Source organism: Delphinus delphis, chromosome 10 (genome assembly GCF_949987515.2).
Source record: "Delphinus delphis chromosome 10, mDelDel1.2, whole genome shotgun sequence".
NCBI classification, from domain to species: domain Eukaryota; kingdom Metazoa; phylum Chordata; class Mammalia; order Artiodactyla; family Delphinidae; genus Delphinus; species Delphinus delphis.
The window spans coordinates 34,092,213-34,119,226 of record NC_082692.2 but is presented as its reverse complement, the minus strand read 5'-3'; the positions used below and the strand labels follow the sequence as shown (position 1 = coordinate 34,119,226).

The 27,014-nt window shown below is 52.5% G+C and overlaps 2 protein-coding genes across 5 annotated transcripts; one reads left to right on the top strand and one right to left on the bottom strand.

Annotated features, from left to right (window-relative positions):
- Positions 1–528: 528 nt before the first annotated feature.
- UNC5CL (unc-5 family C-terminal like) lies at positions 529–13,945 on the bottom strand. Of its 4 annotated transcripts, XM_060021861.1 has the most exons (10): positions 13,864–13,945; positions 12,797–12,844; positions 8,302–8,747; positions 7,478–7,778; positions 6,478–6,740; positions 5,668–5,769; positions 5,339–5,406; positions 4,371–4,471; positions 4,106–4,219; positions 529–2,285 (listed from the first exon to the last, which is right to left on the bottom strand). In XM_060021861.1, exons 3-10 carry the CDS (start codon positions 8,684–8,686, stop codon positions 2,063–2,065), a joined length of 1,557 nt encoding a protein of 518 aa, XP_059877844.1. In that variant the 5' UTR covers positions 8,687–8,747; positions 12,797–12,844; positions 13,864–13,945; the 3' UTR covers positions 529–2,062. The 4 variants fall into 4 exon arrangements, with proteins under 4 accessions (XP_059877844.1, XP_059877845.1, XP_059877843.1 ...); XM_060021862.1 differs by lacking the exon at positions 12,797–12,844 and having other exon boundaries at positions 13,864–13,935; XM_060021860.1 differs by lacking the exon at positions 13,864–13,945 and having other exon boundaries at positions 12,797–12,876.
- A 199-nt stretch (positions 13,946–14,144) lies between these two features.
- TSPO2 (translocator protein 2) lies at positions 14,145–17,409 on the top strand. The gene is made up of 4 exons (XM_060021287.1): positions 14,145–14,820; positions 16,221–16,413; positions 16,763–16,904; positions 17,143–17,409. Exons 2-4 carry the CDS (start codon positions 16,241–16,243, stop codon positions 17,341–17,343), a joined length of 516 nt encoding a protein of 171 aa, XP_059877270.1. The 5' UTR covers positions 14,145–14,820; positions 16,221–16,240; the 3' UTR covers positions 17,344–17,409.
- The last annotated feature ends 9,605 nt before the right edge of the window (positions 17,410–27,014 follow it).

Genomic DNA, 27,014 nt, shown 5'->3' with positions numbered 1-27,014 from the left:
TTAACCACTGCGCCACCAGGGAAGTCCCTCCTTCATGGCTTTTATTTACAATTGCAAAAGACTTGAAACTCTTAAAGTGATTTGTTCCAGGGTAGGGAGTAACACAAAATAAGGATGACTCTCGCTGGCATGGAAAGCAAGGAAGAGACAATAGGAGAAAAGGGGAAAACTGTACCAGACTCCAGGGGAGAACGATGCTCTTAGTAGTTCAATCTTGAGCCAAATGAAGAGGGAGAAGGCCAAGGTACCAGCCTGGAGGGACTGGCAGCCCCCAATGCGGTGGGAGGACTAACAGAGAATGGATGGGGTTAGGGGAAGAGGGGAGGGTGAGAGGGCCCCACCCCGAAGGCTTGCTTCTAACAGAAAGGGAAGAGAACCTCCCTGATTTACCACGCTGGAAGCACAATCTACAAAATGCTTCTCTCCAGCCGGCCCCCATCGGTACAATTTTACCACATAAAACCATTCATACCCACATTCAAATTTATCCGTCTGAGCAAAATACAGCTAGTAACAAAGAAAGGCAGTTTTCATATTTTATTATACAATGTTGTCCATCATAGAAAAAGCTTTAATATTTTTAATTAAATACAGAAGAAATTGTTAGTGTTGCCAGAGAGATCATTTGTCTGCCCTTGAAAAAATTAACAACACCTGTTTGCAAACAAAAGGATTGCTTAAATTGAGTCAAATCCTTTGTTCTCTTTTCAGGACCCAGCCTACTGATTTATTTTCTATACAGTGTCTAACAGGCAGTAGGTGCTGAATGAAGAGTTGACTGAATGGGATGTTCTTTAATCCCTATCCTCTATTTCCTGACCCTAAAGTGGATCTTGACTCATGGGGTAAAATCCCCACCCATCCATTCCTAGGGGAGACGGGTGTCTTTCAATAGCCTTTGATACTTAACCGTGGTTTAGAGACACTTACCTGAGGGAAATGACTGAGGATTTCAGAGAAAGAAAGAAACACACAAGGGCAGGTACAGCAAGTAGGTAGAGACGACAAAAAGATGCTAAGACATCTCAGCTAAAAGAGAGACAGATTCAGGGATGGAGCCACTGCAGGGGCCAGCGACAGCAAAATGAAGTCAGAGAGACTTAAAACTCACACAGTTCAAGATAAAGAGATTAAAAGGTTGGACAACAATAATAATCTTGAAGTTTCTTTTCAGCTTTGATGTTTTATGACAGAGATAATGGCACCGAGAGAGGAAGACAAGGCAAGGATGGGAGGATAAAGAGACAAAGGAAGTCAAAGGAGACAGGTGGACAGCCAGCTATGACTGTCCATCTTTAGATCTGGCCTTGAACCCCTGTCCTGCTCTCACCTCACACCCAGCACCCTGGGCTCCTTGATGACTCAGCACCCCATGCTCACCGGGCTCCTACTGTAAGTCCAGTCACATCCCCGCCTTCCCCCACCTTAAGATCTCACTCTCTGTAAATCATTTCTCCTACATCCTCCATGATGGTTTCTCACTGCTCCAGCCCGTACTCAGCTCCCTCCCTTCCCAACTCCTAATGCAGGTGCAATTCATACCACATCCACATCCCCTAACCACAGGGCACGTGCTGCTGGTTTAGCGTTTGTCCTCAGCTCCTACGAGGGCATCTTGGTTCCCACAGGAGAACTGTGGTTTCCACAAGGCTCCAAACCCGACCTCATATATTCCAGGAGTCCCCATGATACCCAGTCCAGTGCCAGGTATCACTAAGTGCTCAGTGAATACTTGTGGACTAACCAGTCCCCAAGGAGTGCCAACAGGGCAGCCTAACAGTCCATTGGTCTATTAAATAGCTTCCCGGAGGCTGGCCACGCTGGGGCCATCTCCTGGGCTCCTGCGCCCCCTGCCGGCCAGGAAGGGATCTGCACGCAGGACGACGCGGGCCGAAAGGGTGGTCCTGACCCGAGGAGGCGTCTGGACTCGCGGTGGCCCTAGGCACCGTCCAAGGGTCCTGATGAGGTCGGTGGGCACAGCCAGGAACTGCAGCTGTTTTCTTCCTAGGTGTAGGGGTACATCCCGGTAGACAGAGCTCCACCCTGCCCCATAGCGGGGCTCTCAGAGCTTCTCATCCAGCTCCAGGCCCTGGTTCTCCTGGGCGACCCAGCAGACCCGGGGTGGGCTGCCGCTCTGCGTCCCCTTCAGGTAGTTCTGGATGACGGAGGCGCAGTCCAGCCGCTCCATGGTGGTCATGAGGTAGTGCAGCTCCTGTAGGCTGCCGTTCTGCTCCTCAAACAGCTCCAGGATGGCTGCCGCGGGGCTGCGCTGGCAGGACAGGAACCTGGCCGGTAGCGTGCGGGGAGGAGGTGAGGGGGAGGAGGGGCTCTGCAGGGAGATCCACCCCCTCCCCCAGCTCTGGTCCTCATCCTGCTCTTAACTGCCTTCCAGGACACTCTGGGATGGTGGGAGGGCCCAGGACTTGAAATCGGAGATAGCCCTGGCTCAAAGCCTACTCCCCTCTAGGCCTCAGTTTGCTCTTCTTACACGAGGGCTTGGGTGAGAGGACCTCTAAGCTCGCTTCCAGCTCTGATGTTCTGTGTTTGCCTTCTCAACCCCCCACCCCCGGCCCAAACACACTCTCCCCTTCCCCCCATCCCAGGCCCCATCCTGCCCACCACTAAGGAAACAGTTGCTCCCAGGCAGGACCCTCCCCTGCTCAAAAACCTTCCAGAGTCTCTTTCACCTACTAACCAAGCCCCCTCCCCTGACTTTCTGGCTTACCCACCACTTGGCCTTGCCCTGTTTTTTCTGACCTCTTCTCTCTGCTCCCATCGTGCAGCTTCCTTCTCACCTTAAACACACCAGGCCCACCACCTCCTCTGCTCCTCCCCCAAAACAGGAAGGTGGATCCCCAGGTGCTTCCCCAGCACCTGTTTCTGAAGCCCTCCTTCCCACCTCCCAGGTGGAGGAGACCATTCTGCATCCCTCAGTTCAGATTTTGGTCATAGCTCCCACAAGTCTTTATTATTCTTTTTTATTTAATTGAGATATATAGTTGACCCTTGAACAACACCACTTTGAACTATGTGGGTCCACTTATATGTAGAGTTTTTCAACAGTAAATACTACACTGCTACATGGTCCCTGGCTGGTTGAATCTGTGGAGGCACAACCGTGGATATGGAGGGCCGACTATAAGTTATACTACGATTTTCGACTGCATGGAGGGTCACACCTCTAACTCCCACATTGTTCAGGGGTCAACTGTAATTGACATAAGTCTTCATTATTCTTGCTTCAGCCATTTCGCGTCTCTGTTTTCAACTTGCTATGCAATATGGGATACATACAGTAAGGTCAAAGGAGCACTTGCCTTGATTTTTTTTAAGCTCTCTGTATCCCTTACTAGAGGGTGACCTCCTTGGTTCTGGGACCATGTCTCATTCATCCCGTGTCCCAATGCTTAGCATAGTTTTTCCAGGACTTAGAAGGTGATTTTAAAGTCTACCCTATTTTCCAGATCCAACTCTAGTCCCATCTCCTGGGCGAAGTCTTCCCTGACCACCCGTCATCCTCCGGGTGCTGAGGCTTGGCTCAGAACTGGTCTACTGATCTCTCTTGAGACCATGGCTGCGCTGTCCCCACTAGTGCCAGGCACTCAGCTACAGGCTTTATACACATTATCTATAGTCCGCCGTTCTGCCCCTCAGGGCACAGCATGTCAAGCACTCAGTATGTACCAATGACTTACATGTCAACCGATCCATTTTTGAATATTTATTGAACCAATATTTATGTATTGAACACCAGCCATGAGCCAGGCATCATTCTAGGTACCAAGAACAGTGATAAAATAGAAAGATGTCCAAAGCCTTCCTGTGGAGTCCCTTTCACTTCCCCTGCTCCTCTCCCCTGGCCTTTTCCTCTCTCACCTGCCGTTTCCTCTCCTCTTTGTAGCCATGAGAACGAGGACTGCTCGGCCCAAACCAATGAGATCATTGTCAGTGAAATCAACCCTGTTCTGAGAAATAGGGTGGGGAGTAGCCGCTCCCTGACTTTTAAGTCACTCTTTTGTGAATGGTCCAGTCTCCAAGGGGTCCTGAGAACACCTATCCCAGTCCACCCTCCCCCACCCACCCATGCACACCTCATCCCTCTTACCGGATTTTCATACCACAGAGCCCCAGGTGGGAGGCCAGTCGTCGCCAGTCATTGCCAGTGATGCTATTTGGCTCCAACAACATCTGCAGCCGCTCGAAGAGCTCTGGGGGCAGCCTGAGGCAGGGGGAAAGGGTGGCCTTGGAGGGGAGGATCAAGAGACCCAGCCTGGTTCCACAGACACCTCAATGCCATGCTCGCCCTGCAAGCCCAGGGGCAGGAATCCCAAACATGCCCCGGGCAGCAGCTCAAGCGACCACCACTTCACCTGTTGCATGGGGGTGGCTGGGTCACAGCGGGTGGCGCTGTCCAGGATTCTTCCTCCGATGCCTGGAATCTGAGGATTTCCATGTACTTGGTCTCCAAGCCCTGAGCCAACAGAGGGGCAGGGAACACACTTAGGGATCATGAGACACCCCTCTGAACAAGAAGCTGGGGCACCCATCTCCATGCCTCGTGTCTCTCCTTCAGCCTGTCACCGGAGACACTTAACCAGGAGACACAGTCCCACCCCAATCAACACCCTCTACCCTCTGCTTCCCCAACCTCACAGCCTTCAGCCTTAAGTTTGTTCAGAGCTCTTTGGGACCTGGGACATGAAGACCAAACAAGGTACATCCTAAGACACGAGGAGAAGTCCTGGGTGGGGTCAAGGGCAGGGGAGGTCATCTAATAATAGAGACACTGAACTTGGGCATACGTGCCCCCTTCCTCCATTCCTCCTCTCCTTGGTTCCTCCTCCCCAAGTGATACCCCGAGGGGTATCTGCCTACTCTCCAGTAAGATGCCACATGGTTCCCCAAAGACTCTCCAATCCTGATTTCTTCATGTCTTCCCTCGGGAGAGTGGGAGCTCTAACTCCCATCCCACCTACTCAAGGCCCCCTTCCTGGGTCACTCTCCACCGGAAGATACACAGCACCATCTCTCAGATGTAGACAATCTGTCCAGAAAGAAACCACTTCTCTTTGATGCCCAAGTTCCTCCAGGTTGGAAGAAAGGGTTCATGTAGGGTTTGGTTCTTTTGCCCTCCTGCTAGATTCATCCAGGGATAGACAGGAGAGTCAAAGACGGAGGGTAACTTGGAGGCCAGGCAGTCCCTGCCCCTGGAAGAATGCCCTCCTCACCTGCTTGGTTATGTGATTAGAGCCATACTTCCTAGGCCCCAGACCCTCGCCCACTTTGCCCAGGACTCCCCCAGGGCCTGCCCTTCCTCTGCCCCTCAGCTCCAACTCACATCCTGGAAGGTGTGCATGGTGACAATGATCTCATTGGTCAGTGCTGAGCAGTCCTTGTTCTCATTGGCTACAAAGAGGAGACGTAGCAGGTGAGAGAGGAAAAGGCCCAGGAGAAGACAGCAGGAGAGCAAAAGGGACTCCAATGTAAGGCTTTGGAAATCTGAAGCAGCTGCGTAGCCCCACATCTTTCTCTCTGCAGAGATCTGCTGCGGCCCCTAACCTTTAAGATAGGGTCTGCAGGCATGGCCGAATGAGGAGCTGTAGGGCTCCAGGGTGACCAGGAGGGGAGAGGAGAGGGCAGGAGGTAGACACGGGGCTCCTGGGCTACCTGCTTTTCTCCGGAAGCAGAAGGAGCGGAAGGGGCACTTTCCATGCCAGATGTGCAGATGGGGAACCAGCTGGCAACTGCTGTCGTCCACGTTCTCCCAACCTGGGGAGGGGGCAGAGAGACAGAGGGCCTCAAGAGGGGAGACTTCCACAAGGGCTTAAGGAGGTCACCCTGTGGCAGGCACTGTGCAGGGCGCTGAGGGGAGGGATGGGGAGGGAGCAAAGGCAGGAGGGTGACTCAAGTGGATGGGAGGCCCCAGAGCCTGGGTGGGGACCCTGGGAGCGGTCCTACTTCTACCGGCACACAGACTCCTCCCCCCACCTCTCCACCCTCCCCTTCACCCCCCTCCCTCCCATCCACTAGCCCAGATGCAGCCACGCATGCGCCCCTGTCCGACACCCCACAAACACCCTTAGCCCCACTGTCAATTCCCGCAGCCGACCCACAAAGGAACGAGGGAAGAGAAGACTGGGCCTCCCCCTCCGACACCGGCTCCATCCAGGTGGGACAAGAGAAGCCCCTCGCTCTCTCCCTGCCCCTGCTGGTGCAACGCCTCTCCTCTCACCACCCACCTGACTCGGCTGGCCTCCCACGGAAGGACCGGGGCTCCGTGGGCAGCAGAGGGAGGAAGTGGGAAAACCGGGGTCTCCAAGAGGCAGCAGCAAGAGCCAGAGGGCCCCCTTGAAGCTGCTGCCTGCCCAGGAATCTCAAAAAGAAACTCAACGCCCCAGGTTTCCACCACAGGGGAGGCGCAGACCCTTCCCTCCAACGGGCTCCCCGACGCGCCATGCCTGGCCCTGTCCCCCTCACCCTCGGAGATGTATTTGAGTTTCAGGCACTGGTCCCCTCGGGCCCCGGTGAAGTCGAAGAGCTGGCAGGGCCCACGCAGGCGCCCGCCATGCGGCTGCTCATTGGTCACAGCCCACCGCAGGGCACAGGGCGTGTTGTTGAGGAAGTAGACGCGCAGCTGCAGGTGAGACTGCCCGGCGGCCAGCGGCGAGCAGAACACGGCCAGCTGCAGCCACTTCCGGGCTTCCCGGTGCACAGCTGCCTCCAGCACACAGGTGTAGAGGCTGCGGGGAGAGACGGTGGCAGGGACCGTGCACAGTGGGGCAAGGGAGGCTGGGAGACCAGCCCACCTTCCCCCGGGCTCCCACCGCACCAGGGGCCTCTGTGTGGGCTCCCAGGCGAGGAGAACATTCCAGGGCATGTAGGGAAGAACTGGGGTGGAGGGGTGAGCTAGGGGGAAGGAACGTGAGTCATGGCACAGCGACTGTCACTGGGTCTGGAGAAGAGCCAGCGTGGGAAAGAAGGACGCTGGGCTCAGGGCCACCATGCATCGCCCTGCTCTGGTCAGTGGGTGGCAAGGAGACTGGGAGGCAGAGGGACCTAAGACCCTAGAGAGACATAGCTAAGGACAGGCGTGCCATGGGCTAGAGTCTCAGAGAACTGGAGAGGCAAAGTGCCCTAGACAGCTTGGGTACAGTCCTGAACTGGGGCACAGGGAAGAGACAGACAATTTTAGAGACAGAGGTGGAGATGGGACAGGCCCCATCTAGACACAGGACCAGGGTTGGGCCAGACCCTTCTAGACAGGCAGAGGGACCACGGTGGGACACACGGTCCTGGATGGGGTTGGAGCAAGATAAGCTGCCACAGGCACCAGGACAGAGGGACTGGGGAAGGACAGGGGGACACGGGGTTTGCAGGCCTTCTTGGACAGATAAAGGGGCAGTCCCCTACAGAGAGGTGAGGGTCAGGCAGACAGAGAAAGGGGGCAGGAAGTACAGGCTGATGGGCTGCTGCCTACCTGAAGTGGGAGAGGTGGATGCGACATTCATCCCGGGAGATGTGGTCTCCCGGCCGCCCCAGCGGCTTCCAGGCCTTGGCATCCAGCAGGGTCGTGTTGCTGCTGTAGGTACGGGCCTGACTGGGCTGCTGGGCACAGTGCTTGAAGGTGAGGGTGCAGGGCTTCAGGAAGGAGGCCCCATGGGGGCCACACGCCACCACGGGGCTCACCAGCCCCTGGGCTCGGGACAGCGACGGGGCGTCTGACAGATCCCACACCAGGATCAGTGCCACCCGCTCCTGGCGGCCCACAGACACAGCACCTGGGGAGGGGGAGAGCTGAGATGGGCCCAGCAGGCAGGCACAGCCCTGCGGCAGAGGAGGCCAGGCCAGAGTGGGAGGGGAGGTGGGGCGGCAGCCCAGGAGCAGGCGTGCAGCAGGGCACGTGGAGAGGCAGTGCGGAAGGAGAACAAGGTGACTGTGACTGACTTGGGACGTGACCCTGAGCAAGTCGCCCCCTCCTCCAAGGGCTGCTGCCAGCTCACTCAGGGCCTTGTGTGAATTTGCAAAAGGTGCTCTTCCTCCAGACATCTTACTTCCCTTTATGGGAGAATCGTCATAACACACTGTTCACTAAAACAAGGCCCTGTACCTCCACCTGCCACAAAACTGTCATAAAAAATATGTAATGTATCCATCTTTGGAGTCAAAAACGTCACACTAAACATAGAAGCAATTTTCAAAATTATGAAGGTGTCTCTGAATGGCGCTCCCTTGGAGTTGGTGCCCTTGTCCAATGTGCAATGTGAACAACTGTACGCTAAGAAGGAAGCCGGGTGCCGTTACCTGGCGGGATGAGCAGGGAAATGCCCGTATCCTGGAGTATCAGGCAGCCACCGCGGTGGTCCACCTCTCGAGCCGAAAACACCAACAGCTTGTGCATCAGCTGTCGGATGACAGTCTGGCCTTGGGTGGGCGTGTGCAGTTCCTGGTAGAAGGCGGCCATCTCCGGCAGCGAGGCTGGGGGCGCCTCCCCGGAGGACTCACTTTCAGGTAGGGGAGTGGGATGGGACGCTGGCTCCTCTTGGCTTTCCAGCTTCCAGCAGGCGCCCAGCAGCCGGCGGGGACAGCGCCATTGAAGGCACTGGGCCAGAAGGACAGCACTTGCCACTGGAACCCCCACCAGCAGTAGGAACTGGGCGAGTTGGAAGGAACCCTCATAGGAGCACATCCGCCTGGTCACTTGATGCTGCCGGTTCCCCTGCACCCCTGTGCCAGCCGAGGCCAAGGGCCTGGGGGAAAAGGAGGTCAGTGTCAGGTAAGCCTTTTCAAGGTCGTGGAGGCTAAGACTTGACTTCTAAGCGGCTGCAATGAGGGATCAAATTGTCTTCATCCCAGTGCACCCATGCACCTCGGTCAGATCAATTTCTTTAACAGAAATTAATTTCTTTATTAATTTCTCTCCCTCTCTCTCTTCCTTAAGAAACTGCCAGGCTCCCCATGACCTAGTACATCAAATTTCTCTCTCATGAGACAGAAAGAGCTTGGGTTTGGAGTTAGAGAATGTGAGTCACCTTGGTCACTGCCTGAGTGAGCTTGTCCTATTGTTTAATGTGCTTCAGTTTCCTCATCTGTCAAAACAGCTCCTTGATCTACATGGGCTGACATAGGAAAATCTTAAAGTAGAAAAGCAAGTCACAAAGAGCTAGAGATCCTCTGATCTCATTAATGTAAACAACAAGACTATATACAGCTGTAGCTACCTATTTATGGGTGTATAGATGTCAATGATAGAGAAAGGTCTGGAGCAGTGCTCTGTAATAAAAATATAACGTGAGCCACAGATGTGGCTTTCTTTTTAAACTTTCTAGGGGCCACATTAAAAAAGTAAAAAGAGGAGCTTCCCTGGTGGCGCAGTGGTTGAGAGTCCGCCTGCCGATGCAGGGGACATGGGTTCGTGCCCCGGTCCGGGAAGATCCCAAATGCTGCGGAGCGGCTGGGCCCGTGAGCCATGGCCGCTGAGCCTGAGCGTCTGGAGCCTGTGCTCCGCGGGAGAGGCCGCAACAGTGAGAGGGCCGCGTACCGCAAAAAAAAAAAAAAAAAAAAAAGTAAAAAGAAACAGGAGAAATTCATTTTGGTAATATATTTTATGTTACCCAATATATTCAAAATATTATCGTGTCAACAGGTAATCAATATAAAATTACTGGGATATTTCACATTCTGTTTTCTTACTAAGTCTTCGAAATCCATGTGTATTTTACACTCACAGCACATCGCAATTGGGATTCTCTTTACTTCAAGGACTCAGTAGCCACGTGTACTAGTGATTCCCGCCTTGGACGTGCAGGTCCGGGAGGACACACCCCAAACTATTCCCATTGGTCATTACTGAAAGATGAAAAATTAGGGGACTGGAAGGTGTGAAAGAGGACATTCTATTTTCTTAAACTCTTTTTTCTGTACTCTTTGAATCCCCCCACCAAGCGTGTCTGTATATTAACTTTGCAATTCTTTTTAAAAACAAATAAAAGTGAACAAAAAAAAAAAAAACCCCAGCCTCTCAGAGTGATGGTGAAGATGGCATGAGATCATGTGGAAATCATTCTGTAGATGATAAAACCCTGTCCAAATATGTTTGTTTATTTATGCCCCTCCTTTTGCCAGAAAAGTTGGAGCGTAGTTCACAGGGATATGTGAAATACAAGAGTAACAAAAGTTAAAAGTGGAAACAAAAAGAGGAAGAAAACCAAAGGTGGGGGCCTCCAGTGAGGCTCACCCGGTTCCCAGCATCAGACTGGGGCCTTCCAGCAACTTTCCCGTGAAGATGTCAGCTCTTCCCCAGGCCCTCTGTGATCCACTGCCTCCCCCTCCTACTTTCCCTCTTCCTCCCTTAATTTCCAACCTCCCCACCCTCCGGCAAGACCAGACTCCTCACAGCTCATTAATTCTAGCCTCTGGCCTTTGGTCCTGCTGTTCTCTGTTTCATGCTCTCCTCACCTGCCTCATCTACCTGCCTGGACCCCTCCTGCTCAGGAGTAACTGCCACCCACCTTCCCGGCCCCCATTCACCAGCCCTTGACAGTCTCGCCCTCTGAAATCTCTCACTGCTGCCTCCCACCATACTAAGTAACTCTTTTTTTTTTTTTTTTTTTTTTTTTTTTGCGGTACGCAGTCCTCTCACTGCTGTGGCCTCTCCCGTTGCGGAGCACAGGCTCCGGACGCTCAGGCTCAGCGGCCATGGCTCACGGGCCCAGCCGCTCTGCGGCATGTGGGATCTTCCCGGACCGGGGCACGAACCCATGTTCTCTGCATCGGCAGGCGGACTCTCAACCACTGCACCACCAGGGAAGCCCCTAAGTAACTCTTGACCATATGCTGTCACGTGTGGCTTTCCCACTCAAATGAACAATTTCTGAGCACCAGCTGTGGACCAGGAACTGTGGGAAGTTCAGTCCTGCCAACAATGATGTCTTATTCGGCTCTCACGGAGCTTCTGAGGGCATGGGGTTCATTTACTCCGAGGCTGAGTTCTGTGAGACACCATATCCTCCTTCAAAGTCCCCAGGGTCCCCATGGTTGATTCACTAGGATCTGCACTAGTGAATCATCCCTTCACTTATGCCACCCACCAGGAGCTGAGGCTTTGCCCCACACCCCTTGGTCCTTCCTTGCCCAACTTCTTCCTTCCTTCTCAGGACCCATGAAACCTAAGCCCCCTTCCCATCTCCCCCGCCAATCCCCAACAGGGGTCACAGCTCCTCTGTATCGTCAGGATGGAGCACTGAGGCGGGATCTGTTTCCCCCATGTCCTCATTGAAAATGTAGACAAGAAGGGAAGGCGTGGCATTGCTCCCTTGGCCTTAGCATGCAACCCTGCAGACCGTGACCCTGGCTGGGGACACAAGTGAAGTAAGTGAGCCGATGACGCCTGAATCTGGTGGGGATGGGGGTCGGAGCCGCAGACTTCCCTTTACGTCCCATCCAATCCTTTCGGTCCTTCCATAGTAAAGACAATTGGAATTATAACTGTAGTAATCATAGCTAACGTTCACGGAGATTTGCTGAGCCAGTGTGTTAGAGCGCTCTGCGTGGCCTAGCTCATTTGATCCTCACAGCAGCTTTATGAGCTAGCTTTTATTTTTATCTCCATTTCCCAGATAAGGAAACCAAGTTTTCTCCCCCAGGGAGGACAGAGGGTAGATTATTAAGCTACAACTGAAAGCAGAAGGGAAGGACGAGCAAAGATGACAAGAGCTTCCAGAAACACTCCCTTTCTCTCCCTGCCCCTTCTTTTTCCCCAGGGTCTCTTCGTTTCCACTTCTAGAGGAAATGAAGTTGGAAGAGAAAGAAACAAAAATAAATACAAGGAAAAATAAACATAAGGAACTAAAGGCACATCCTTGGTGCTACAACGAGTGATGCTTCCCCCCACCCCCTGCCCACCAAGGCACCAGCCGCAGGGGACGGGCTACCTATTGGGAAAGAAAGGAGGGGCTTGCCCTATTTCTACAGCAACAACCTTTCCAGGGCTTCCAAAGACCAGAGTCCAAATCCCCTCCACCCCACTGGGTGGCCCAGAAGAGTTCCCTTGCCCAACCTTCCAATCTGGAGGGCCTCTCACAGGGGCCCATTCATTACCTAGCCAGAAGCAGGTTAACTCCTCCCCCAGCTCAGCCCCCTTCTCCCAGGCTGACAGCTCTCCAGGCTGCGTTGGCCCTCACTCCATTCTCCCCTTTGCCCCAGGAAGGGGAAAGGTCCCAAATCTATTAGCACAGCAACTAGGTAAATGCCGACGGAAGCCTCCCAACCCCGTGGCTGACCCTTTATTACCCAGGCCTCTGGTTTGTCTTGCCCCAGACACTTGATCATGCTGGGTAGCACTTCCCCAAGATGAGGGTCTTTTAGGATGCTGCCACTTGTCCCTAGGGAGTTGCCTCCTCCGGCACAAGGATCCAGGCTCCTGCTGCAAAGCTCTGCTCATATCCTTTAAGGAAACTCTCAACCCTTCTCCCACGTCACTGGTTCTTATTGTGTCTACTCCTTGAAAGATCTCCAGTTACTGAAGCACATAAAAGGTACCAGGATGCATGCGTCCGAACCTAAGTCATGGGCAGCATTCATGAGCATAGTTTATATTTCCATAGTGCCTCCCCTTGGTCCTCACACCCACTGGGCAGTGGCCCTCTCCCAAGCCCCTTCCGCCTCTCCTTCTCCAGCACAGGGTCTCCACACTCCTCCAGGCCCAGCTCAGCTGGGCCTGGCTCCTCCCCTGAGCCCCAGGTGGCCCCATCGCAACACTCACCCCACCCCCAGCTGCCCCAGAGGGTGTTCACATTACCGTGTAGGTGCTCCCAGAGGCTGCCGGCTTGTCCAGGAACAGTAGTTCCTTCTCTGAGAAACAGAGAGGTCAGCCAGACCCCGTCGCCAAGCCAGCAGGCAAGTGCAGGTGGGCGGGGAGTCCAGGCAGGAGTGACCTGGCACTTCCGTTTCCCGGCAAAGTCCAGCCTCTCAGCTGCCCTAAGGAGGGGTGGGGAGTCTGTCCCTGTCTATTGGCAAAGTCCAGCCAAGGTGAGGGAGGATCGCAGGAGTCAGTGGACTAGGTCTAGGACTAGTAGTCTAGGTCTGGAAGGGAGGGGACAGAGGGAGACAACCTGGGTACAGGTGAGACCTCTCTAGAGTGCCCTCTGCTGGTCAGTGGCTGTCCCCCACCAGAGACTATTAAAACGGAACAAGGTAAGAGGAACCCTAACCAGGGCTCCTCAAACTATACCGTGCACGAACCACCTGAGCGACCTTGTTAGAATGCAGGTTCTGATCCCGTTGGCCTGGGGCGGGGCCTAAGGTTCTACATCTTAGAAGCCCCCAGGTGATGCCATCGCGGCCTGTCCAGGGGGCTTAGACAATACCTAGTTCTACACCCTTCCTGCACAGATATGACCCACAGCTGCTGGCGGCACTGGGGCACAGCCATATCTGCTCCTTACCCGGTGCCCTTTCCACTGCCCACAGGGATGCTGCCACTTGGGGGAGAGTTGAACTTCAGGCCGTTTGCCAGCCTGGTCCTTCCTTTGACACTCTGCCCCTGGAATGAAAGCTCCCTGTGCAGAAGGATGTTTTTTCAGCCATTTGCTCTGTATCCTTAGCTCTCAGTACAGCCCGATCCAAAGTAGGTGTTCAATAAAGACTCGAATGAATGAATGGGCCAGCTGAGAGAAAAGGGGAGGCATTTTGAATCCAGACTGCCAACACTGAAACCAGTGACCCACCTGCTGGCTGTGTAATCATAGGCTAGTTTCTCAACCCCTCTGAGCCTCACTCCCCTTGTCTATCAAATGCACATAATAATATTTACTTTGCGAGGGATAATGATGGTCATTACTGGGCTAATAAATACAAAGTGCTCACCGCGAAATGGTTACTCAGCAAGTGGTAACTTGTCCCTGTGCTCTGGCCTCCTGCAGCAGAGGTCACTCCCCCAGGCCCGAAGTGATCGCCTACCATGGAAAATAAGTAACTGCTGCTGCTTTCGTCTTAGTTAATGATTCTCTAGCCTCTTGTCCCGGACTGCACCCCCTTCCCCTGGGCTGCCTTCCCCAGGAGGAGGGGATAAACATCTCCCAGGGGTGCCCAGGTCTGCAACGTGGAAAGATGGGGCAAAGGAGTGGTGGAGAGCAGCCAGCCTGGGGAGAGGACCTCATATCTAAAGGACAAGCAAGGAAGAGGTGCTCAGAACTTTGACAGGAATGAAGAGCAGACGTGTTGGACTTTGCTGGACAAAGCTCTGTCTGAGTCACACAGGAGGTTGGCTGCCTTTTCCCCTGAGTCATGAGGTTCTAGGGGTTTGTGAAACAACTGTCAAGCTCAGCTCCAAGCCAACTAGCAGACAATAGCTAGGGGCTGTGTCCATGTCTCATGAGATCATTTCTGAAGCTGGTGCTTGCCTCACTGGGGACAGCCCCAGTTACAGCCCCAGTTCCGGGGAAATCTGAGGGTCCCCACCACCGCCACGGACACAAAGCTGGTTCATGGGATGCAGTGACTACAGGCATGAGTAGCCTGGCAGCCTGGGGCTCAGCCGTCGCAAGAGGTCCGGGTCTCACAGCACCAACACCTCAACAGTTCTATCAAGGGGACTTCTCCAGAGGCCGGGTCTAGCAGACCAGGGCCTGCCCTGCTGAGACGAACGCTTCCGGGCCATGCAGGCAGCAGCCTGGACTCCCCAGCCAGTGTCACCACCCTTGTCACTGGAGAAGGGCAGGCCAGCTAGGAGCCCCCCTCCACCCTCCTCCCATCCCCAAGCCTCCTCTGCCCTCCACACATCTTACATCCCCGGCACTCCGTCTGCGAGGTATGCTGCCTGAGGTAGGGAGAACACAGGCCTGGGAATAAATACAGGGGCGCCAGGAGTGGGGAGGACAGGAAAAAGGGAAGGGGGGTCGGGGGGACCTCCAACACTGGGTAGAAAAGTAGAAAACACAGACATAGAGACACAGGAAGGCAGAAGGTGAAGAAATGGACGGTGAAAAGCAGAGAAAGAGAAATAGAAAGACGCAGAGGCAGACAGGGTGGTTCTCCCTGTCTCCAGAACCTCCAGGACATGTTCATGGACCCTTGACAGGAAAGGATGGAGTAGGCACTCACTCCGGACACTGAGAATAACCACATTTTTTTTCCTTCTAATCCTGTCAATCACGGGGTGGAGGCTGAAATATCACGGGCGAATGAGAAGCATGGTATTGGGTGGGGGCCTTGGTTGGAGGAGGGTCTGTGCATCATCCCACATGCAAAGGACATGCAAAGCTACATGCAAATGAGTATGGCAGTGTTTTAATCAAAGACCAAGCGGTGGTTTCCTTGAGAAGTCAGGCCACAAAAAAATCTGGGTGGTTGTGTTTGTGGCCCCGACCCTCTGGAAGCAGAGGGATGGAGGGGGAACCTCCCCCAGCTCCTGAGGGGAAGATGAGAACTTTGGAGAAAGGAATCTACAGTGTCACTCGGCTGAGTTTGCATTTGGGCGGGAGCTCGGGCAGGGTGGGTCCCTGGGGTTTGCTGGTCTGGTATAGCGAGATAAGCCCGGGGCAGTTGGGCAGGCCAGTTCTGGACTAGAAAAGACCCCCAAGGATCTCTGGCTCCTGCCTTCCAAATGTGGTTCTTCCAGGTTGGTTATGTCAGCTTGGTTGAGTTCAGTCTGAGACACTGTCCCCATCGAGGGACTGCTATGTACCTGGCCAAGTGCCACCCACTGAGAGAGGCAGAAAAGACGGGCCTACCTGGACCTGAGATCAGGAGCCAGACACACGCTGGGGGAGAGGAGTCCTTCACTGAGAAGCAGTTATCAATACTAGACAGTACACTCTCAGTGCCAAATAAGCAGTGTGGAGAAAGGAAGTCCATGGAGGGTGGAAAAGGGGGAAGGCAGTGTGGGCTCAGAGGAGGAGGGTGTTTGCTCACCCAGTGGGGCTTCTATGAAACATAAAGAGAAAGACACACAGGCAGACAGGGTGGTTCTCCCTGTCTCCAGCACCTCCAGGACATGTTCATGGACACTTGACAGGAAAGGATGGTGTAGGCAGTCACTCCGGACACTGAGAATAACCACATTTTTTTTCCCTTCTAATCCTGTCAATCATAGGGAGGAGGCCCAGGACAGGCCTATGAGGGGCCCAGGCCAGGGAAGAGTGGCAGGTAGGAGGAGACAGACGGGCAGACACGGGGAAAGGACTAGGAGAAGGCCACCGTCAGTGTGTTCTCTCCCTCCCCAGGCTGTACCTCCTCAAGGAGAATGTGGCCTCAAGGGGCCGCCTTTGTGGCCCTGCCCCTCCTGGGGCCCACCCTGGTCTGGCTGCTCACCCATCATTGGATGTCTGGTTGGTGTGACAGCCCGAGAAAGCTGCCCTGGTGCCCATCCCACAGAGTCTTGTTGCTGGTGTGGACAGCCATCTACTCTATCACGGGGTGAGTGTCTGTTTCCCATGCCCTGGGGTGGGAACAAGTCTCCTATCCCTGAACTGCTGCCGTACACTGACCTCTAAAGGGATGGTACCTCATCTTGCCTCTTCTGGGGTGTCCCCTCTGTGCCTGCCTCGGGTTCCAACCCCTCCCTCTTCCTCTACCCTCTCCCAGTATCCCCATCCCTTCCCCCACCTCTCCACCCCCGGCCCTCAAATGATGCCTAGACCCACTTACCCCGATTTCAGCCCATAAGGATTCCCTCTTGGTAACCAAAAGGCCCTAAGCCAGAGGGCTTTCTCCTTTTACCACAGAACACCCTCCTCTGAGCGTTTCTGCCACCATCTCTTCACAGATATGCCTCCTACCTTGTGTGGAAGGACCTGGGAGGGGGCTTTGGGCGACCCCTGGCCCTGCCCCTCGGCCTCTATGCTGTGCAGCTCGCCATCAGCTGGACTGTCCTGATTCTCTTGTTCACAGCCCACACCCCCGGTCTGGTAAGGCGCCAGTGCTCAGCAGTGGAATAGGGTAGGGGAAGATGAGGCCACCAGGCCCCAGAAGCTGATAGCACAGCAGGTCAATCAGGTGCGGGCAGGTAACGGTTGGGCAGACTTCTCTGAGCTTCCGTGGCATGCACAGAGCGCTGGGAACTTGGCTCGCTAGGTCCAGGGTGCTGCAGAAAGGTCGAGGGCCGGTTCCCAGGGCAGCCTGCCTGACCGCCCTGCCCCTGCCCAGGCCCTGCTGCACCTGCTGCTGCTCTTCGGGCTGGTGGTGAGCACGGCACTGATCTGGCACCCCATCAACAAGCTGGCTTCCCTGCTCCTGCTGCCCTACCTGGCCTGGCTCACCGTGGTTTCTTCCATCACCTATCGCCTGTGGAGGGACAGCCTTTGTCCAGAACACCAGCCCCAGCCCACATGGGAGAAGAGTGACTGAGGCAGGGGAGAGGAGAGAGGGCCAGGGTGGGGATAGAGGAGACCTCAGGCAGGGCTGTGGAGCTAGGGTGGGGACGGGGGAGGGGGGAGGGGGGAGGGCTTGATGAGTTCCTGAAGGTGACTCGCTCCAATGTGGCCACTGTCCTGGGTCCCCTGGTGCCACTTTCCGTTAGGATTCAGAGACATGGGAAAGGAGGGAAACTTATTTCACACTTAATATAAAATAATAAATTCTGTATGAATAAGAATTAATTTAGTAGTATCAATAAATAAAATCCTAACTATCTTTGAGGGTATGATGTGAAATGTATACTTGAGTGTATGAGGTCCAGGGCTGCAGGGTGGGAATAGACGTGTCTGTACATCTGTGTGCATGTGCACATGTGAATGAAGGTGTGAGCGCATGTGTGGGAAGAGTGGGCACACCATTTCCGCTCACATGCCCTCACATACCTGACCCCAAAATTTAGGACTCGGATTTTTTTTAACAGATTTTTTTTTTGGTCACACTGCAAGGCTTGTGGGATCTTAGCTCCCCAACCAGGGATCGAACCCTAGGCCCCTGGCACAGAAAGTGGCAAGTCCTAACCACTAGACCTCCAGGGAATTCCCAGGGCTTAAATTTTTAATTACCTGAAAAGTAAAGTGTTTTTGAAAAGTTACAGAAAATCAAAACCAAAAAGTAGATAAAGTAAAAAGGATACCAATTATACTTGTCAAGCTATATATTATATTGATTATATATTTTGTATTATGTATCATATATAAATATAAATATATATTATGTATCACATATAAAATATTATATAGTGTACAGTATATTAATTTTATTTAATTAATTTATTTTAATTACTATATTATATTAATTTCACTAATAACAGTATCATAGTATATATTATGGTTCTATGATATATTATACATTATATTTGTCGTATTAAGACCTTCTGTCATTATCTCTGATAAGATTATAGATCTTTTTTATTTTTGTTTTCATATACTCATACTATTAGTTTTTTACATCAATTAATTATTATTGTAATAAGAAAAAATGTTGAAAAAGGAGAGCTGTAAGCCTCGGTGCTGGCTGGTGAATTCAGAAGGAGCTTCTCGTCCAGCCTTCTCTCTTACTTCTCTTTCTAAACTTTCTTATTGGCTTTTTTAATTTTCCTCGCTTCCCTCCTCTTGTTTTCCTCTCCTCTTGTCTGAAAGCCCTGATGGCGGCAAGAAGTGACTGCCCCGGGGCTGGCTCCCCAAATCTTAAACAAGGCCAGCTGGAAGACCCAGGCGCCTTGCGGAAGGAGCTTTTAAAAATACCAGCCAGACTCTCTAGGGAGGGGCTTGGGCATCAGTGTTTTTAAAACTGCCAGGAACCCCTCATGCGCAACCCACTTGAGAAACACTGCTGAGGGCGTCCCAGAGCCATCTGGGAGCTTATTAAAAATGCGTATTCCTCGGGCCTCACCCGAGACCTAGGAATCAGAACTTCGGGGGTGGGCTCCAGGCATTTTTAGATTTAACAAGCTCCCAGCACTTCAGTCAGCTGCTCGCTGAAATCTCAGAGCTCCAGGCATGGATGGTCTTTCAGGGCCTTTTTTGCTTTGACAACCTTTGGTTCTGTGAGCTGAGCTCTGGGTCTGGAACCAAGGACCACACAGCGGGAACAGACAGAGGACATCATCATTTGAGAAGGAGACTGGCTGTTCCTGGAGCTCACCAAGCGAGGACAAGCGAGAAGGAATCTGCAATCTCCCCGCCTCCACTAAGGGTGTGTTCTGCCCAACTGGGCACATCGGTCCCCGGCGTTCCTGGAGGGCACACACAGTGTCCCACCCACCTCTGTGTCCCCAGCTCCAGAGCAGCACAGAGAAGGTGTTCATACATCTATGTTGATTGGTTGATTGAATAAATGAACACATGATCCCATTAAAAGACAATGCTGACCAGCACCCCACCAACACCTACACCCCACTCTGGACCAATTGAAAAAGCCTCTCTCTTGGGGGAGGGAAAGGCATTAATAGTTGTTGAAATTTCTCAGGTGGTTCTAATGTGCGGGCAGATTGAGAACAGCTGCCGTGGGGCGTTGCTTCTCAAAGTGCGGCCCAGTGATCTCCTGGGGCTCTTGTTGATGGCCTGGACTCCAGCCTGGCTCCAGACTCCCGGAATCAGATCAACTTGAGGAATGCGGGCCATAAGGTACGGTGGTTTGCAGTTCCAGCCTTGGAGACAGACCGACTTGGGCTCGGATATTGACCCTGTCAGTAACTGGTAACTGGGTACAACTTACTTCACTGTGCTTCATTTTCCTCGTCTGTAAAATGGGGACCTCAGAGAATTTGGGGTAAGAGTAAATGTGTCTGACACAGAGGAGGTGCTCAATAAATGTTAGCTGTCCTAGGAGGGGACCCCGGGAGGCCACCAGTTTAATGAGCACCCATGGTTCTGATTCACACTGCAATGGGGACCCACCCTGCTCTGAGACCCCGGAAGTACTTCCCAGACTTCCTAAGGGCCGGGACAGTAAGTGACTTTCCCCGCAAGTCTGTGGGCCAGCCTGACCAGTGTTACACACACAAAATGATGGGCTCTTTTTCTTACACATTCACGTGGATTTTGACTTCCCCTCAATCAGATTTTTTAAAGCTTTCAGTTAAATTGATAACTCCATTGATCCAGGTAACTGTTTTAAATTTATACATGTAATCTGTAAATACTGATCGAGGACAGGCTCGGGAGCCACACTGCATGGGTCCTTATCCTAGTTCCACTTACACAAGTCTACACCCAGAAGTATTTGCATTGTCATTACCATCACCATCTCACGTAGGCATTGCAGATACTTGCTACCACATTTTATTCATGTTGCCAACTAATTCTAGAAATTAAACTGGCCCTCTGAGAGGATGCACCATGCCTGTCACGTGACTGTGACCTCCGCAGGGCAAGCTGATACCACAAGTCCAGGGGTCCAGATGCCTCTAGTTTTGGATATTGGCCCTAGAAGGAAGCTTGATTTGGGCAGTGTCCCAAGCCCTGAGATAGCATGACTGCCCGGTACAGCTTCCTGGCTTTGTGCAAAAACAGCTGGAAAGGGCAGCATCTCCAACCCCAAACTCATAACCTCTGACCCCAAAGTCATCCTTAAAATCCCCCTCAGCCCCAGCTCCTTGGTTCCTGAGTGGGAGCCTCTAATCCTCCAGCCTCCCCACCTGCCTGGCCTCCTGCACTTCCTCTACCCCGCCTCCCAGTTCTGAGCCCGGTCTGGAGCACACACTGCCCTCGGCCCCTCCTCTCTTGTTACCTAGAGTTGTGCCCAAATCGAATGGGAGCTGCCTTCTCTCTTTGCCAGATGTGTCCCGGGATTCCACCATCCAAATCACGTGTGTGTGCTTCTGTGTCCTTGGGCAGTGTTTTTCCATTTGCCTCTGAGTGGGCACCTGGTGTCTGAATATGATTCACTCGGTGGGTAGGGGAGAGGCAAGGCCTTCACCAGTGTCTGGAGAGGTGGGGAGCAGCTCCAGGTGAAAAAACAACCCCAGGAGGCAGTGTGATGTCTCATTCTACTGTATCCTAGTTCCCTCTCTTCTCCCCTGATCCCTTCATTCTTCTTCCTTTTGCCAATGTCTGCAGAATGGGGATACATAGGGGCAGGTGAGGTGGGGCAGAACGGTAGGTGTATGTCCAGTGGATAAACGTCGGTCGGCTGGGCTGGGAGGCGGGCAGAGTGCAGGAAGTGTTTTCTCTGTGCATCTCTGGTCCCTCCTACCTACGGGCAGGTAGAGGTGATGCCCTAGTGGAGGCGTAACTGTCAGGCCCGGGCCAGGGCTCCAAAGTCTTGCTTCCCTTGTGGTGGCCACCATCCATTCTATTTCCTGGGGTTTCCCTGCACTCCAAACCCAGTTTGAGAGTCTTCCCAGAGATCCCTTTTCCCGTTGTCCCAGAAAACAAGCACAAGACCCTTTTGTTTTAAAGATTTATTGCTGATCTTCGTCAGTGACGAACTAGTTACCCATCCAAACAAAGCCTGACTTTGGGGGGATCCACTCAGATCTGGCACCCCTGCCACTTCCATCCTCAAGCAGGGTCCACCGAGGCCCCTCCCCCCATCTAGATTTCAAGGACCCTTCATAACAGAGGTCCCCTCTTCTGGCGTGGGAGTTAAGAGAAGCCCTCTTTGTCACGCCAGGAGCCTCAGTGGTATCTAGTCAACCCCATTTGTCCCTCTAGTGTCTATACCTCTGAGGTCCCTCAGCCTGCCCAGAAATGATCTGTTCAGAGGAGCACCCGAAAAAGCCCCTCCCCCCTCCACCTTCACCTACCCCAGCACATTTCTAAGGGCTGAAAGTCTCCTCTCAAAAGTTGACTGTTAAGTTTATCGCTTTCTCCCAGTAGGTTCTTCAAACACCCTTTCAAAGGGGGACACTATTAGTCACCTTAATGGGCATGATTCTTATCAGATCGCTCTCCTCAGAGACTCAAAGCACCAGCCGCGGGAACCAGGCAGTGCCAGGAGTGGCCACTGCAATGGAAGACGGCGCGGTGACCAGGAATAAAGTCCCAGGTGTCACCATTTTCCCCAGGGCGGTGTGTCCTGCATGGCCAGCCAACCGTGATGTCCTGCACAGGAGGAGATTGGAAACTCCCGCCGGCCCTGTGACCCTAGAGCCTCCTCCCTTCCTGGCCTCAGACTCTGGAGGCCCTTGGCCCCCATCCCACACCCTGCCAAGGCTCTTGGACACCCCTGTGTTTATGTCAACAGAGCGGTTGCTAGCGGGGTCAGGCTCCTGCCCGCCAGGGCTGTGCCTGGTGTCCGTGGCCCGTTGTTGTGTTCCTCGTCTTGGCAGTGACCTAGGGGCGGGCACGCCAGGGCTGGGTCTCTGGGGCAACGCATTGTTGGGGTCCCAGCTGTCCCTGCACATAAAGCACCCACTCTGTCAACGGGCTCGCAAGGTATCTTCCTTCGCAGAGTGAGAATGTAAACCTTCCCCTGGTGAGGCCGCTATTTTCCTCCAGCCCACCACCCCACCCCGGCCTCTCTACCCCCTTCCCCGTGACGGCAGCTCGGCAGCCCGCCGAGACCCATGGAATAGCCGTGCCTGACCCTGTCTCCTCCTCTCAGCCACCTCCTAGAACCTTGGAATATTTTCTGAAATGACCGTGGGAAATGGGGCAGGGAGAGGCAGGCCGCAGCCTACCCTGGGCCTAACCCAGCTCCTCCCAGACACAGAGAGGGGCTGGGGCCTACGGAGACAGATTGGGAGAATTCCCTTTTGGGTTTCCATCCCCACTCACCCGCTGTCTGGTGTCTCTATACCTATACCCCCTACACACACACACACACACACACACACACACACACACACACAGCCCTCATATACTAATTGCTTCCAGAGCCCAATCTCCCTGCAAGAACTCCTTCTGCCCCTAGTCCCCTTCTTGCCCCTCCTCCCTCAGAGCCTGGCCTCAGGGGTCCTGGTAGCAGTAGGGACTCAATGGTAAAGGAGTTAACACTCTGGAACCACAGAGCTCTGCTCTCACTAGCTATGTGACTTTGGGGGCAAGTCACTTAACCTCTCTGATCTCAATTTCTTCACCAATAAAATGAGGATAATAATAGTACCTACTCCAACATCCTTATGAGGAGTAAATGAGTTCATTTACGTGACCTGCTTAGAGCCACGTCAAGCCCCAGGGAGGGTTGGGCCCGGGTCAGCTCTCATGTTATTGAATTCCAGGCAGCATAACCCAGTGGGAAAAGCATGGAACTCGGAGGCTGACAGACTTGGGTTCAAATCCCAGCACTCCACTGACCCCACTGAAATAAATAGATACCTTATTTCCCAGTTTCCTCTTCTGCAAAAGGGGTGTATTGATAGAAACGTACCCAGCAGTGTTAACACGGGGCGGTGGGGGGGAAATGCCTGCACTAAAAAGAGTATAGTGGCAGCTGCAGGAGCAGGAATCCAGCTCCTGGCACCTGATCCCACAGATTAGCTACTGCGCTCTGGGGCCAGCAGGGGAGACTGGACTAACTTGGAAAGGAGAGCCACGGACCAGGCAGGAATTTGTGCCCCCAAGAGATGCCATAAATAGTCAGAGGGAGTCAGAGGGCCTCCAGGGAAGGAGGGTTGGAAAGGAGCAGTGGAAAAGGAAACTGTCAGTCATCAGTCCAGGGAGCGTCCAGGGCACTCTCCCAAATGTCAAAGGTAAAAGTGTATGGATGTGGTAGGAGTAAGTGGTCACATCTTCAGAGAGGACCAGCTTGCGGACCATCTCCCAACATCACTCAGAGTCAGAAAATTTCCACACTGTTCATCTCCACCCTGCAGGTCTTCAGGAGCCAGCCCTGATTCCTCATTTTCATCCCTTTACCATCCTGGAATAGAGAGCAATAACTCAGCCTGCATCGCAGGTGGGAACACTGAGGCCCACCCAGAGATGCTAAGTGATTTGGCCAAGATCACACAGTGAATCAAGGATTGAGATGTGGATATGAACATGGATTTTTTTTTTTTTTTTTACTCCCAATCTAGGGTATACACTACAGCCAAAATATAAGAACCTGTCCTCAGGGAGGAAGTCTTCCCCACGAGGGAACAGTGAGCTGAAAGGATCCCTTCTCCCCCCTCCCGATGCTGTCCCAGCTCAGGGATTATTCCAGGGGCAACAGTCATCTCTCATTAGTTTCAATAGTCTTAAAACCAGTTCTTCTGCTTCTGCTCTTTCTCACCTTTGCTCTGTTCTCAACAAAGCAGCCTGGGTGATCCTACAGAAATATGTCAGACCATGTGTCCCATCTTTTCAAAGATAATGGCTTCCTATCTCACTCAGAGAAAAAGCCAAGGTCCTTATAACAGTCCCTAAGGCCCCAGCCTACTTAGCCTTTGTTTATCTCTCTGACCTCATCTCCTAGGACTCTCCAGCCATGTGTATGTCCTTACTTGTTCCTCAAACACACCAGGAAATCTTCCACCTCAGGACCTTTGCACCTGCTTTGCCCCTCCCTTGGAACACTTTCCCCTTAGATAAGCTTATGACTATTTCCTTCACCTTCTTCAGATCTTTTCTCAATAAGACATTTTACTCTTCCTCAGTTGATCCAAGCACATCACTGTAGCTGCAACCGGAATGCTTTAAAGATGTATTCATCAGAACTAGCTGGGTGCAGCCCTGGAAATAAGAAGGTAGGCTCAGAAGACCTGGACTTAAATCTGTGTGATCTTATACAAATCACCTTTCTGAGCTGCAGGGCCCTGACCTGCAAAATGAACACAATAATACACACCCGCGTGAGACTGGCATGAGGACCAAAGGCGATAATGAGAGGCTGAGTGCCTGAATGACCCCAAATGCTATAAAAGCTGGGAGCTGCTCCTGGGGAGGCAGCACCTTATTCCTCTCTGGATTCTTGGTGTTTACTACAGTAGTGCCTGGCATGTAGGAGCCCTAGATAAATGTTGATAAAAAAAAAGAACAAAGTAAACTCTTTGCATTTAAATCATGTATGTTTGTGTGATGATAATAATAATGTGTGTTTGCTATTTATCAGTTATCACTGCCTTCTTTGTGGACACAGGCACTACTACGGCTACCCTGTGCTTTACATCACTGGAAAAATGACTGAACTAAAAAAAATAACTTCTGGATAAGAATGCTTTTAGTAATAAGCCTAATAGGTAGGGTGACCATATAGTTCACCTATACTGGGGCACTTTGGGAGTGAAAGGGAAGGCAGTAGTAATTATGCCTGGACAACAGATATAAACTATGATTATCCTGGGCAAACCAAAATGCTTGGACATCTTACTCATAGGACGCAAAGCTGCTCAGAACTCTCCGGAGGGGAGAGCCCCAAATCCTCCAAATCATCCTAACTCCTATTCTCTACCCCGACCATGGAAGGGGTCCCCTACCTTCTCATTCCCACCACCCACCTGCACTGGGAGCTGTGTTCAGATCAGGTCCCCAGCGTTCTTAGGTTCCTCATTTTCAGCATCTAGGTGATTCTGACCCACACTTCTGCTGCCCTGAGAATGTCCTAGAATGTTTGCACTGCCCCAGACACGAAAACCCATGGCCCCGGCTAAGCACCCACCGTGTCAACTGCAAAAATCATCCAGCCCCTCCCGATGCTGTCCCAGCTCAGGGATTATTCCAGGGGCAACAGTCATCTCTCATTAGTTTCAATAGTCTTAAAACCAGTTCTTCTGCTTCTGCTCTTTCTCACCTTTGCTCTGTTCTCAACAAAGCAGCCTGGGTGATCCTACAGAAATATGTCAGACCATGTGTCCCATCTTTTCAAAGATAATGGCTTCCTATCTCACTCAGAGAAAAAGCCAAGGTCCTTATAACAGTCCCTAAGGCCCCAGCCTACTTAGCCTTTGTTTATCTCTCTGACCTCATCTCCTAGGACTCTCCAGCCATGTGTATGTCCTTACTTGTTCCTCAAACACACCAGGAAAGCTTCCACCTCAGGACCTTTGCACCTGCTTTGCCCCTCCCTTGGAACACTTTCCCCTTAGATAAGCTTATGACTATTTCCTTCACCTTCTTCAGATCTTTTCTCAATTATTTCCTTCTTCAAAGTTCTTCTCTGGCCACCCTATAAAAACATGTCACTCTGTCCCCCTTCCCTGCCTTTTCTCCTTAGCACCACCAAATAGACCATATATATTACTTATCTTGTATATTATTCAACCCCCTCAAGCTCTGTGAGAGCAAGGATTTTCATTTGTTTTGTTCTTTGCCATACCCCAGTACCTGAAACAGCCCCTAGCATATAGTAGATGCTCAATAAATATTTGTTAAATGAATAAAGGACCAACTGAGAGGGAACACACATGGCAGTTGGACATTTGGCCTCAGGAGTGAAAAGGCCTGGTTTTAATCCTGGCCCTGCCATTTTGGGGCTTATGACCGTAAAAAGGCCCTTAACCCTTCTGTGCATCTTAGTTTCCTCATGTGTAACATGGGATAATCCACATTGCCTCCCAGGACTATTGAGAGCATTAAGTCCAATTTCACATATAAAACACTAAACTCACTGCCTGGCCTCTTTCCAAAACTAAGCTTAGTAAGTGGCAATAGTGTTACTTCTGGAGGCGCCCAGTCGATGTGACGTTGCTTATGCATCATAACAGGTAAATCAGCAACCACTCCCTTTGAGTAACAACTCACAGTTTCTTTCCCAATTTGCACTACTCATCGCCCCCTGTCTCAGGACCCTCTTTCCCTGAACCCAAGTCTCCCCAACCAAGCTGGCCTGGGTCTCCTTGCAAATGCCCCTTTCAACACAAGCCTTGTCCTGCTTAAGCGTCTGAGAGAGCTTCCCTCCGAAAACTCACCCACCCTAGGTCCCTTCCACGATCTCCCCAGGCGACCTGGGTGGGAAAGAAAGGTGAGGGATACATGGTGAGGGAGGGTGAGAACAAAGAGAATATGCATACATGTGTGACCTGGTGCGGGGAGGGAGAGCAGGCCAAGCCATCCCCACCTGCCAGCTTCCTGTCTGCTGCTGATAAATAGGGGATACCGATGGCCAGATTTTCCATTCCCCCCATCCCGGCACCCGCCGTCACTCAATTAAAAAAAGACAGAGCGAGAGAGCCTGGGGGAGGGGCCTCTGGTTATAAAGCCTGTGGGCCAGTGGGTGAGCACACTCCCGGACGGCCA